Source organism: Haliotis rufescens, unplaced genomic scaffold (assembly GCF_023055435.1).
Source record: "Haliotis rufescens isolate VD_foot unplaced genomic scaffold, xgHalRufe1.0.p SCAF_38, whole genome shotgun sequence".
NCBI lineage: Eukaryota > Metazoa > Mollusca > Gastropoda > Lepetellida > Haliotidae > Haliotis > Haliotis rufescens.
The window spans coordinates 253877-267759 of record NW_025964090.1 but is presented as its reverse complement, the minus strand read 5'-3'; the positions used below and the strand labels follow the sequence as shown (position 1 = coordinate 267759).

The 13883-nt window shown below is 38.2% G+C and overlaps 1 protein-coding gene across 4 annotated transcripts in view; it reads left to right on the top strand.

Moving 5' to 3' along the window:
• The window catches only part of LOC124142085 (autism susceptibility gene 2 protein homolog), a 251314-nt gene that overhangs the window by 167955 nt on the left and 69476 nt on the right, over positions 1–13883 (top strand). For 3 of the 4 annotated variants that reach the window (XM_046510350.2, XM_048381334.1, XM_046510353.2), the window contains 2 exons: positions 562–597; positions 6482–6514. In XM_046510350.2, coding sequence (XP_046366306.2) covers positions 562–597; positions 6482–6514 — 69 coding nt within the window. The remainder of the gene's footprint in view (positions 1–561; positions 598–6481; positions 6515–13883) is intronic. The other variant, XM_046510351.2, reaches the window with a different exon arrangement.

Sequence of the window (13883 nt, the reverse complement as noted above, 5' to 3'; positions counted from 1 at the left end):
TTCTCTGCAGACATCGATCAATCAATACCTTGCTTTCAGACTGAAAACATGGCCCGCTCGCCCAGCCGCCCAGTAAATGAGAGCACCGTTTGTTTCGTCATGTTCAAGTCAGTTTGGGCCCCAACATGGCCGCACGGCTTCAATTCTGTGCATGTGTGCCCTCCATATCAACACTCACAGTTCGGATAACGAACAAGGGGGGTTGAAGGGTGAAGCACTCCTGTCGAAATTCAATTATTGACCCGATTCCGATCTTGGCATGCTCATTGATAGGCAGCAAGCGAAAAACCACGTCCAAGACAGCTTTCCACTTAGTCTTCAGTGGTTTGTCTTGAAGAGAACGCAGTGCTTAAGAGGTAGTTAAACAACCTTTCAAAATTAAGACAGCAATTACACTACCCAGTTCATTGATTGGAGCGGCATACCCACTCCTACTCGGAAGAGCTTTCATACAGTTACGATTCAAGAACTTTGTATCAGTCCTCCTATTCTGCACTTGTTCAACACTGCAGCCTCGAGAATAAAAGCAATGATATTTATCTTCTTTCCTTCTCATTTCAGGCCAGTACTCACTCCAGCTCGGGGCAAGGATACATTGTAAGTACTACAACCCAACTACCCAGATACCCTATGTGTGGACTTGCCTGCTTTAAGTACGTCAATTCTCCCTACTTGCGACGTGTTTGCAGACTCCCTGCACTCCAACAAGGAGCTCTGTTCAGCTCGCATCTGATTTAAGTAGGCTCCTGTCCTGTTTTTTTACAACACCTTATATTTTCTTGAGCCATCAAGCCAGTGAAGACAATTGGATAATATTAACAGCAAACTGAGCTCACTGACAGCAAGTGGCGTTCTTTTCAATATAGAAATGATGCGAAACTTTCACAAATCTTGGCTACAGGTTCTCGGATTAGAGAGTAAAAGCGGTCTCTATTGACTAAGGGGCAGTTTCTTGCAATTCCTCAACAGGAAAGCTGTCTTTTTTGTCCTTAGTCGGTATTTTTATTATATTGAATTAAAGCAGCTGTTTTTCAATCATTTTACCGAAATTTGACATATTTGTGGCGAATTTGAGAAAGAAATTGATTGCGTTAGTGAAATCGACATGAGTTGTGCGTCATCCTGTCTATCACTGTCACATGAAATGGCCTGAAAACAATCTATTTCAGCAATTCTCCTCATTCGGAATATATTCCATACGAAATCTTTAGAATGATTGGTTGGAAAAAAATGGATATGAAGGCTATTTTTTTATGTCGCGTTCAAGTTTGATGTAGACTTTGTAGATGCATAAGAAAATAACCAACAAAGCAGCTGAGATAGCGAGCTGAAATCTGACACTCAAGTTCTTTTGAATTGTTAATACGCTCGGCGCTTGACAGATATTATTATTCAAGAAACAAACTGATATCCCTTCTTTCCTTTTTGTTTTCAAGATGTGTTTTTGCATCTCTCTGCTTGTCATATAGCTGTCTCTGTGTGTGTTGTACGGTTCGAGTTTGGGGGTTGATATTTGCAGAACTTATATGTTATGACAGTAGCTTGTCAAAACTTTATGAGAGATCTTTTTCTGATATGGATTTTTTTTTTTTTAAAGTTAAAAGTTTGTTTTATTCAGGAAGGACAAGTTTGTTTTTAAGCTTTGAACAGTGAGATAGAAAGTTTTGTACTTTTTGTAAGATGGAACTTGTGTGTATGGAGTATACACACCATATTGGACAGAGTTGTCAAGGTTGATTGTGTTTTGACAGAGGAGTAGAAATATAGGTATGGGCACTATCCCAGACCATTTTTTTAATATTAAGGTCATCCTAAGGGCTAAAGTAGAGTATGATACATTTTAGGGGTATCACTATATGTTACCACTATTCAGGGGGGCAGGGGTGGCCCGGTTGTCTAAGGCACCACCATTCGCTGTGCAGAGTTGCGTCCCTTGGGCACGCCAGAAACCTATGATTGTGGGTTCAAATCCCGTTTCGCCCCAATTATGTTTCTAGGTTTGTCAGCACAATACCCGTGCTTGTGGGTTTCACCGAAGTGGTAAACGTCTGAAACCTGCATCACTTCGGGCTTTTCTCCCACATTAAGCTGACACGCCGTGATATGACTGGAATACTGTTAAAAGCGGCGTAAAACCCAACTCACTCACTCACACCACTATTTGGGCTTGTAGGCATTTTTGGATAATTTCCTTCACTGTAATAAAGATATTTCATAGTATCGAGAAATTGCTTAAATGGATACTGGTATTCATGATGTCGATGGAGTAATACTCTCCTTGAAACACTAATACATTGTTTCAGTTTGTCTGAGAGCACTTGTCACTGACCCCTGCACAAGTCCCAAATGACCCTTCATTCTAAGTACTAAAAGTCCACTGCACTGTGATTGATACATGGCTCATCTATTCCACAAGAAATGGGACTCTTGACCCCTAGGTGTTCACACATAATGTAAAGCTCTCATGATATGGATTGTAGATGTTATGTTTATCAATTGGTCCTTGAATTATTGGTGGGGTAGTCTAGTGGTTTAGATGTTCACTTGTCACGCCAAAGACCCGGGTTCGAATCCCCACATGCGTACAATGTGTGAAGCCCATTTCTTGTGTCCCTGCTGGAATAATGTTTAAAGCTGCATTTAACTTAACTATTTGAAACAAGTTTAGCTGCTTGACGGTTTGTTACTAAGACTAAAGGCAACAGGTTTGTGTTTCAATAATTGCAAAATACAACTTTGTGTCCGTTTTAGCTGCAAATTGTATATTAAATCTTCCTGTATATTAAATATAGGTGAGCTGCAGAACTTTTTCAGAGGCATCTTGGCTTTCATTGTTGCTTGGCAAAAACTCTCTATATACCTGACTTGTATCCACCATGGAGTGTCTGGATTAGATTTTGTTCCCAGCCCTCTTCGCTGGTCATAAGAGGTGACTTACCAGATCAGGATGTAAGGCTCCCTGACTTGGTTTGATAGCATGTCATTTTACCCCCATGACATGGATTGCTGCTCATAATATCAACCACTGGTTTGTCTGGTTCAAACTTGGTTATTTACATGCCGCTGTCATAGCTGGAATGTTGCTGAGGGCGGCATTTTTATTCCAACCACCCACACACCTAACTTCTATCATGGAGTATGTAAATCAAAATATCAGGCCCACACCAAGAACCTATTAAGCCCTGACTTGTTTTTCATGAACCAAAATGTTGAGCCACATTTTGTGATCAGTTTGCATGGGAATCTGTAGAGTTTTTCAGCATAGAAAATATATAATTTTCAATTTGGAACGTACGTTTTCCAATCATCCTGCCAGAATCCAATATCCTGGATGAGTGCCTGATTGAATGACAGTTGAATGACAGTTGAATATAAGCATGATTTATCATCAATTGTGCTTTATCATATTTATGTTCTATTATTTATTGGTCAATTTTTGCCAATTTGGTAAAAATTAATAGTTTAATAATTCATGAAGGAACAATACAATACATGAAACAATGGAAATTTGAATTGTTTCATATTTTGGGAATGTTCATTTTTAAGAAAAGTGTTTGATGAAACCTGAGGTATGTTTTTTACTTCAGAAATTCGTAGCTATTTTTGAATTTTGAAGTTGCTCCTTAAATATCAAGACTTTGTTAATATGGAAACTTCTCCACTTGGTCATGTTTGGATGAATATCATACATGTTGATTTATTCCATGCTTTCTTTGTTAGTTTGGACACTTGCTAGTGTGGACATCCCTAAATCTGGACACATTTGAAGGATCCATCCAGTTTAACAGGGGACCATTGTGGTCGGAGTCTCTAGATGAGACTGTGTGTATATATTGGGTAAAAAAAACGGCACTGTTAGCTGCCAGGTCTGTTGCACATTGTGAGGTCACAAGCAGCTCTGTCAGACTTTGTTTTTTCAACAGACACATCCATGATCCAGTGATTCCATGGTCTAAGATTTCAATGTTGAGGTATTTTGACAGAGTTGTCAAAATTGATGCAAGGTCGCAGTGAGCAAGGTCAAGGAAGAAGACTTTCTCGATAGACGGCGAAGGCATTGATTGTCCCAGCCTGCTGTGTCCTAGTCATAATACCTTATCGCGCACCAACTATACCACGGACATGTCCGTTTGAAGACATCCAGCCAGCGACAAGACAAACTCAAACAGTCGTTTCCAAACACCAATCACATCGCAGGAAATTGCACCACTCTGGAAAACTTGTCCGTTTCCGTGCACCAGGAGCAGACGTAATTGCTTTTTTTGCCGGCTGGAAGTAATATGGCGGTCGTACAGGGAGTTGCCATGACAAAGGCAGGAAGCGCAAGAGAATGGCTCCGTGATTGGTTGTTGTGGGTGCTAGGCATGACCAAACGATCATTACAAACCTGCAAAAGGAGACCATGTTTGCAAGGTCTGGCTAGGTGATGATAATTGAAGGGAACACGATCCTAACTAATGTTATTGGTATTTGGAGGGATAATTGATGAATTGACGTCTACTATATCAAGATCAAGTGCCTTTGGTGTGAATTAGAAAATACGATTTAAATGAAGTACCGTAGTTTGGAAAGCAATGATGGTAGTTTCAATTAATGATGATAGGTCTTTCTTCATGGAATGGTCCCAAATTGGGTTATTTGGTTCTTGCTCCAAGAAAAAATGTTTATAAGTTCTACATGAGAAGCTCATTTTTTCATAATTGTTTTTTTCAAACTGTAAGTCAGGATAGGTTTTTATTCTTGATTTTTATCAATGAGTGTTTTCCATTTTTCAAAAGAACTAATAGATCGGTTGTAAGCGTCTTTTTAAATACTCCTCACTGCATGGAACCTGATTTTCAGTAGAAGTTTTTTTAATTATTACCTGAATTCAAATGATAAGAATGTTTTTAATTGGTACGGTACATGGAATCAAACTTTGAAACAGCAATAGCCTTCTGGCATTGTTGTTTTGGATGTCTAAGATCATAAACAAAGTTTTCTGACTTGAATACTTTTATTATATACAATCCACAAGAATCAGACAATGTGTCCGGGCCCCAAAAAGTGTTAAATATTCATTAAAAAAAAGAAAATGCCCCCAAAGTATTGTATTCAATTACTTTCCATCTTTCAACACAAGGATGTAATGTGTTCCTCTTATTTCAATTTCAAAGTAAAAATCTATTTATGGTATTGGTTTGAGAAATGATCCGGTTCGACAAAACATGCTTTTAAGATTTTTTTGATCAAATCAGCAATACTAATATCAATGTAAAATTCTTTTCAAGCTGTCATGTTCAGATCGAAGTTTTTAACCTGAGAAAGTAATCATTTGAGATCAGAGAAAGAACCATATTGAATTTCAGATTAAAATTGATAGTTTGTCAGAAAAGCATACCAGTAAATGGAAGGCAAAGCAGCCGAATGATCGTGGCTACTGTTTTCAAATGGCTCTTCTTTGATATGAATCTGACAAATGACATTGGAGACAGGACGATGTTGTCAATCTCGCTTATGTGATGGAGTTTGATTCTGCAATCATTTTATGTCAAGAAGTTTGGCTTGTTGCTTTCCTTGATTTTTAAGAGATGAATCATGTCAGTTAAATTGATGGGCTTTAAGATGTTTTTTCTCTTAATACTTTGACCTTTGATTTGGCGTCCAATTATTTGGTTTTCTGTCTTATGTTGAAATAGGATTTTTTTTGCATTGACTACTCGTGCAATATTTTGTTTTCTGAGAATGTAAAGAAAAAATGAGCTCTTTGTGTAAAGTTATATAACTTGTGAACATTAAATATATGATTCAATAATTGTTACTTTCAAATGGTGTATGAAAAGAAAAATGAAAACCAATAATAATTTTATGATAGGAACAATGTACTTTTAAATTTAAAAATCCAAACAAGTAATACAAAGCAGTATTTAATCCGATAAAATCCCCAAAATAAAATCTTTGCTTATGATACAAAATATTCTCATATAAAACCAACAGAGAATTGTGTTATTGAGATCTCCAAGCTTGGCAGCTTATTGAGCACTTAATTGTTATGAATCCATAAATACTAATGAAATAACCCTGCTATATTGGAATAATGAAAACAAAACCAAGGGAGTACACTTAACACATCAATATTGCAATCTCTCTCCTTTATTCACTAAACAGTATTGACTCCATTGTCAGAAATTAATGGTTATTTGTGTGTAAATGGGTCTGATAGATACAGATCAATCGTACCAAGATAGAAGGGTATCACACCACCAACCTCCTATCAGACTGCTTCCGATGTTGGCAAACAATTAGGATGAAAACGGTTGACATAAATGAAGAGCTCCCATGTTATCCGACAACTGGAGAGGCCGTGCGTAGCTCCGTGTCACGCCAATTGCGGGCCGATAGAAGCTGATCAATATTTTAGCAGGTCAGCCTTACCCATCATGCTTTGCCCTGTTTACTGTGCTCCGTGAATATTAATGAGCTTTGTCTCCTACTCTTTCAGCCTGAATGTGAAAGTGAGAGTGAAGATGACCAGGTAGGTGGCGAGTTTATGTCCGTCGTAGATAGCAATTGCTTTGTTGTATATTGCGCGTCCATTTCTGAAATTGACATGGGGGATGAACAGAAAATTGCATTCAAAGAGTGTGGAGTATCGGCCATGTTTACTCGAGTGTGAAAGGGCCAGCGCGTGAATCACTCTTCCTCGTCTGTGTGGCAAGGTTCAAGCTGACCCTGCTCGGCTCGAGTGTCCACTAAATGTCCAGTGTGTTGTATGGCTGACCGCAGCAGAGGACAAGCTGTCTTGTTTTGTCAGTCCTGGCATTGTTGGGCTTTGTAGTAATCGAGCTACAGTGAAGTGGGGCAGATTGTCTTTTTGGTGATTTTCTTTTCAACCCGTTGCAAAGCTTTTGTCGTGTAGCCTAGAATGCGTCATGATCGGTGTGAAATAATCATTTATTGTTCACAGAGTGGCTGTATTTTTCATATGCCTCACGCTGTACTCAGCCTTGCCTAATATACCTGTACAGCAGATATAATAACATTTGTGATGATAAAATGACTAATCCTTTGATCGCCTAATTTAATTTGATAAAAAAAGCTGCATGAATGATATAATGTTTTCACATCATACATGTACAGTAAAAAAATCAACATGTTTTTTTTCAAAAATTCTCTGATCTCAAACAATTGCTGCTTTTCTTCATGCCAATATCTGTCGTCTGAAAGCATTTATGTCCACACGAGCATGTCAATTGCTGTTATATCTCATCTCCACCCTAGGACATACAGTCCCTCGTCTGTACATATCTGGACTTTCACAGCTATTCTGAGTTCAATCTTGCTATGGGCGATTGACCATAATAGTCCAATCCAATAATTTGTCTTTGATCGTTCATGCGATGAAACATGTTCTCATCTATTGCTCTTAATGGCTGGTACATTGCAGGTAAGTAGAATGGCATTGGACAGAAGCAACCCTTCCCCTGTCATGTTATTGGTGTGTCGATAATAATTGCCTACGAGATGTATGTGTGTTTGCTCTTATTGCTTGCTGTGTTGACTTAAACCTAGGTCATGTTTCTACAGCAGTTAACATAGCTGGGGCTATCTATTATTATGGTGAACTATGGTTATTAATAAGGTTAAACCTGTATTTCTATGATTTATGTGTGCGCCTATTCCACCAGGTTGTTATTAAGATTGGGGCTTGTGTACGACTTCCATGATACAATCATGCCTGCATGTTTTCCTGCAAGCTCATATTTTTCTATGTGTATCGACTGACAAAAGAAAGAACTCTGGCATTGTGATGATGTTTATGAAATTCCTGTGGATGTAAATTGGTCTTGAAATCCGGTGGATGTTTAGGGTTTTTGGAACATGATTTGATGGTGTCATTGGTTCGCCAATTGGGAACAGCTGGGGTAGGGATAAGGAGAGATACTAAACTGACTATGATTTGGGGTGGGGAAATGGGAGGCGATATGAAGTGGAGGCTATATGGGGTGGGGAAATGGGAGGCGATATGAAGTGGAGGCTATATGGGGTGGGGAAATGGGAGGCGATATGAAGTGGAGGCTATATGGGGTGGGGAAATGGGAGGTGATATGAAGTGGAGGCTATATGGGGAGGGGAAATGGGAGGCTATATGGGGTGGGGAAATGGGAGGTGGTATGAAGTGGAGGCTATATGGGGTGGGGAAATGGGAGGTGGTATGAAGTGGAGGCTATATGGGGTGGGGAAATGGGAGGTGGTATGAAGTGGAGGCTATATGGGGTGGGGAGATGGGAGGTGGTATGAAGTGGAGGCTTTATGGGGTGGGGTTATGGGAGGTGGTATGAAGTGGAGGCTATATGGGGGGGGGGAAATGAGAGGTAATATGAAGTGGAGGCTATATGGGGTGGGGAAATGGGAGGCGATATGTAGTGGAGGCTATGTGGGGTGGGGAAATGGGAGGCGATATGAAGTGGATGCTATATGGGGTGGGGAAATGGGAGGCGATATGAAGTGGAGGATATATAGGGTGGGGTAACAGGGAGGCAATTGGAAGTGGAGGCTATATGGGGTTTGGGAAATGGGCGGTGATATGAAGTGGAGGATATATAGGGTGGGTAAATGGAACGTGATATAAAGTGGAGGATGTGGAGAAATAGAAGGTAATATATAAAGTGGAAGATGATTTGAGGTGGGGAAATTTAAGGTCATAGAAAGTGGAGGATTATTTGAGGTGGGGAAATTTAAGGTCATAGAAAGTGGAGGATTATTTGAGGTGGGGAAATTTAAGGTCATAGAAAGTGGAGGATTATTTGAGGTGGGGAAATGGAAGGTGAGGGTTGGTGTGAGGTGGGCAAATGGATGATTGTTGAGCAGGACACGACATGGAGGTAGGAATGAGACAGTTTAGAAACAAGATTGTGATAGCAGGTTGAGTAATGGTAGATGAGGTTGGGGGAAGTTTCTTAGGACCAGATTTCATTGAAAATGGCTGATACACCAATAATTGCACAGATGTGCTACATCTTACCGAAGTCAAATTACCTTGAAACTTTCTTATTGGGTTCTAAAATTCCTAGATAGAATTTCTGATTTATTCCAAAATCATTAGAAGATCATTATCTACCTCATGTTTCACTTTTCTGCCTGTACTGATAGAAATATTATTTGAATATCTTATTTCTCAATAATCTTATACTTCAATAATGTCTTTGTACAAATGAGAACACAAATATTTTTATTTCAAGAAAATGATGCCTGCATAATGGTTCAGATTTTGGTTTCTAACAATCAATCCTTGTAATGGATCTATTGAGAAGAGATATTTGTTTCGTTTCATTCAAAGAAAATAGGCTTTTTTAGGACTCTTGATCTTGGATTGGTTTCTATTCTGCTATGAAATGAAGTGATACTGATACATGAGTCAGATGTCTTTGTAAGATTAATTTTTCATTGCGTCTTTCCTATTGTTTTGGGGTCCAGTGACACATTTTTTGAGTGGCGATATATGTTTCAATAGATGTTTCCTACTTCAGTTTCTTAACTGTTCTTCACAGATGGAATTTTTTACGTTTTTTCCTGCTACAAGTCTAAAATTTCTAAAGATAGTTGTGAAAAAATGGTTACTGTTTTTTGTTACGATATTGCTGCTGCCTTCGGAAGAAATTCATCTTAGCCTAAAATCCCCAAATTCTCCAGATCTTCATAATCAGAAGTATGGAAACATGTCAAGACTGATTATGACATTTGAGGTCTATTACATGTCAATGGCACATTAAGTACATAACAGATCCAGCTGATTAATGCAGAGTGACTGGTTGCAAGTGTTATTACATATGTTTATTTCATGTAAGTATCACTTAAACCATGCCCAGGGGGTTCATATGAGTGTTAGACCACTTTAGCAAGGGTCAGGCAAATGTTACACATTTTATGAAAGGTGTTTATGTAAGTGAAATGTATTTGATCCATCTTGCGTCAGATATTGGCCGGTAGTTATGGATGTTTCTCCATGTTGGTGTTGTAATGTATAATACAGGTTACAGAAGACCTGACTCCTGGGAGCCTCAATCTGATATGGGGTTTATGTCGTCCATTTCAGCTAAGAGAATTGCATAACTGTCATGTACATGTTGAATCAGGGGCTTTATGCTGTCAGTTTGGTGCTTATTGCCGTCAATCAGTCGTCAGTATCACAGGTTTCCAGCCTCCGCTTCGCAAATTGCAGGATTTGGACTAATATTGACGTATGAATATGAAATTACTGGTTGTCTGGCCCTTGTGTCGATTTCTTTAACATTGCTGACCTGGATATTGTCTCTGCCAACAGAATGTGAGTTTTCATTTTCGAATATACATACTGGTTCGATTATTTATATCCTGAAGATTAAACTGGTTGTGCTGAATTTTAAAAAAACATTGAACAACTGTCTAGATTCATGAAAATATGACATGTTATCTCCCAGGCAAGATTGAAAAGTTTGGAGCCAGTATTTTATGGCCGGAATCCAATTGAGTTTTTTTAAGTTTTGTATTTGTGTTCTTAATAAGGAAGTTGTGGAGGACATCGTACAGATGTGCATTAAAGTGGAGGCAAGTTTCAAGAGTCTTAGAAAGTTGAACTTGTGAACCTGATTGAACGTTTACAGTTTTATTGTCAGAGCGTTATTGCTTCCTGATGCATAGTTGTGCTGCAAGTTGTGCTGTGATCAGTTTGTGTACACGTTGTAGCACACCCACTTATGTCAGTTGTTGAGTCCAAGGGCCTTTATCCTTCCCCCAGCGAGTCCAGTAAACATGATAGAAGGAAAGGAACGAAGCTGTTGGAACCACTTAGTGTTTTAGAGCTGAGGGAAATGAACGCTTTAGCCCGTGTGTATGAACGTACATGGTTGAGGAAGGATTTGTAAGTCTTGTTCACAATGGATAATGTCATGATCAGGATTATTTTCATATTTGCGTTATGCAAACTTGGAGTGAAATAGGTTGGAATTGTGAGTAAAATTGATGTGATGATGAGTAGGATTATGATTATTAGGATTTTGTTACTTAAACTGGATGGTAGGTGGCTGGGTGGTTAGAATGATGATGATGATGATGATGATGATGATGCACATTTGGTAGGGATGGCTATTGATATATAATTCTTACAGATCGATAATCGTTCACGAAATAGCAATCAATTGTCAATAAGTACAAGAGAAGTAACTGAGCAAAAATGAAAAAGCTCAGAGACAAAAGAACATATTTCACGTCACTGGTGACACAATTTTGCATTGATTACTTTGTGGACATTTAAGATAAAATCGACTGCTTGTCGTCTTCAGCAATGTTAAAAAACAAGTCTGCTTCGGTAAATTAAAACGTTATTTCATCACAATAGGTTGTGTAAGATATTATTGATGACATAATTTTCATGTCGATAATCATAAATATTTCTTCCGATCGAAGCTATTTCCGATTTATCGATCTTTTTAGCCAGTTCTAACATTTGGATTGAAATAGGGGGAAGTTTTGATAACATGATTGTGAATTCTATCATTTTAATCGTAAAAGAGGTCAATGGGTAGCCTTATGGTCAAGGCATCAGCTTGTCACACTTAGAATCTGGGTTTCATTCCCTAGATAGGTACTCATACCTTGTGTTCCCCTGCTGTGATAGGAAGGCGCCTTTAAACCAACTCACACATTATTATAATGCTATAATGAAACGGTTGGCATTCCTTGAAGACTTGGGTTACTGTTACCATTATTATGTTAATGATCTAGTTTTTTATTGATGATGATGATAGCATCAGGAAAGAGGAAATGGATGATACCCATAAACTGTTGACTGAAGATGATAATGAGACTAAATGGCTTCTGAAAGAAGATACGTTCAATTTTTATGTCGTGGAATTAATGAAAATGGGTTATCAGGCTAACAGATAGTATTATTGTGTTCCTGTGACGGATCTGTGAAATATGCTTTGACAATCAAAAGGTCTGATTACACATTAATAACGACAGCTTTTGTTAATTTCCAACACATACCAGATCAGATTTCGATTCGCCAGATGGAACAGTTTAACACAAAATCCTACTAATCCGCCAGATGGCTTAAAATCTCATAAAGCTTTGATTCCTCATTATGGTATGAGATTTTATTCTTCCAGTTGGTTTATAAGCACAATATGGCCTAACACCTTCCTTAATGACATTTACACCTGCTTAAGAGATTTACCTGTGGGTGGCTTTGCCTGTCATTGCAGCTGTGAAGGTCGATAGTTCGGTCAATGCGAGATAGATATCACCTGTGATATTTACAACCTATTGATGTAAGCAACATTATAGCTTATAATAAAAATTGACATTTATCGCGATATCAATGTATCGGTAATTTTTTATGTCGATACTGCATCAACACATATATATGAATATCGATACTAAATTCATAATGCACCTACACAGAAATGTTTACAATTTGAAACTTCTACCTCTATTACATATCTGCCATAAATCCTGTATTTTGGCTTCAATCACACTAACTAAAATGTTTAGATTTTATATGAATATCGATACTAAATTCATAATGCACCTGGGGCGGTCGGGTAGCCTAGTGGTTAAAGCGTTCGCTCGTCACGCCGAAGACCCGGGTTCGATTCCCGACATGGGTACAATGTGTGAAGCCCATTTCTGGTGTCCCCCGCCGTGATATTGCTGGAATATTGCTAAAAGCGGCGTAAAACACTACTCACTCACTCACTCATAATGCACCTACACAGAAATGTTTACATTTATTATAATAACCATGGTTATGATGGACAATGAGAAGGCCGAAAATTCAATTCTAAACATTTAATGGATCAATTTAGTTAATGTTATCTTTTAAGTTGTAGGTCTACATAGTTGTTGGGTTTTTTTTATCTCTAAACATGCAGAATAATTAATCTTATTTTGATATATACTTCTCCAAAAAGGTTCAGAACCACCTTGTTCTTTCCTTTCTCTATAGTTAATTTGTCATGATTACTTCTGAGTTGATATATTGATAGACCCGTGAAGATTCTGGGGAAGAATAGGTCTTCAGCAACCCATGCTTGTCGTAGAAGGCAACTAACGGGATCGGATGGTCAGGCTCGCATATCATCAATTGAATCCCAATTGCATGGATCGATGCTCATGATGTCAATCACTGGATTGTCTGGTCCAGACTCGATTATTTACAGACCGTACAGATGTACAAATTGAGATATGATTAGCCCTTTCCCCCTCTCCCTGAAAATGGACTAATCTTGTCAACAATTTTTTTAACTTTTATTTTTTGAAACAGATAATTATTCTATGATGAGATATGACGAGGTGTTCATTTCACGCTGTTTGACTTGTGAAACAAGTTCGTCCAACTTTGCTTACTTTTCTGACCTTCGATTGTTTTTTACAAGAGATGATTACATTTGTAACAAGCTACCAAGATTACATTACTGAAAATCAAACAGGAATTTAGGCTTCGGTAATCTTGGTGCTAACTTTTTGTGGAGGTTAAAAATAAAAGCAATTTAACTCCTGCGAATTTGTTATTAAAGTGAAGGTCAAAGCCTTTGTTTCAGAGTGCCTTGTAATCTGGATACGAATTAGCTTCAAGAAATATTACAGAAGACAAACTCCTAACCTTGAAGAGATTTTAATCTTGTTTGAGGTCTAAGATTATTTTCACTCTTTTATAAATAACATAATTTGATTTGGTAGGAGCTTATTTTACGAACAGTTAATGTCAAATTCTATCTTTTCATCCAAATGCACTCACCGCACTTGAACACGGATGCTCATTTGATTTTTTTACACAGAGCTTGATTTTTTATGCTTGACAGATATAAATCAAGAATTTTGACTTTAACTTTAGAAGCTGTTGCATTCCTCTCTTGAAACTG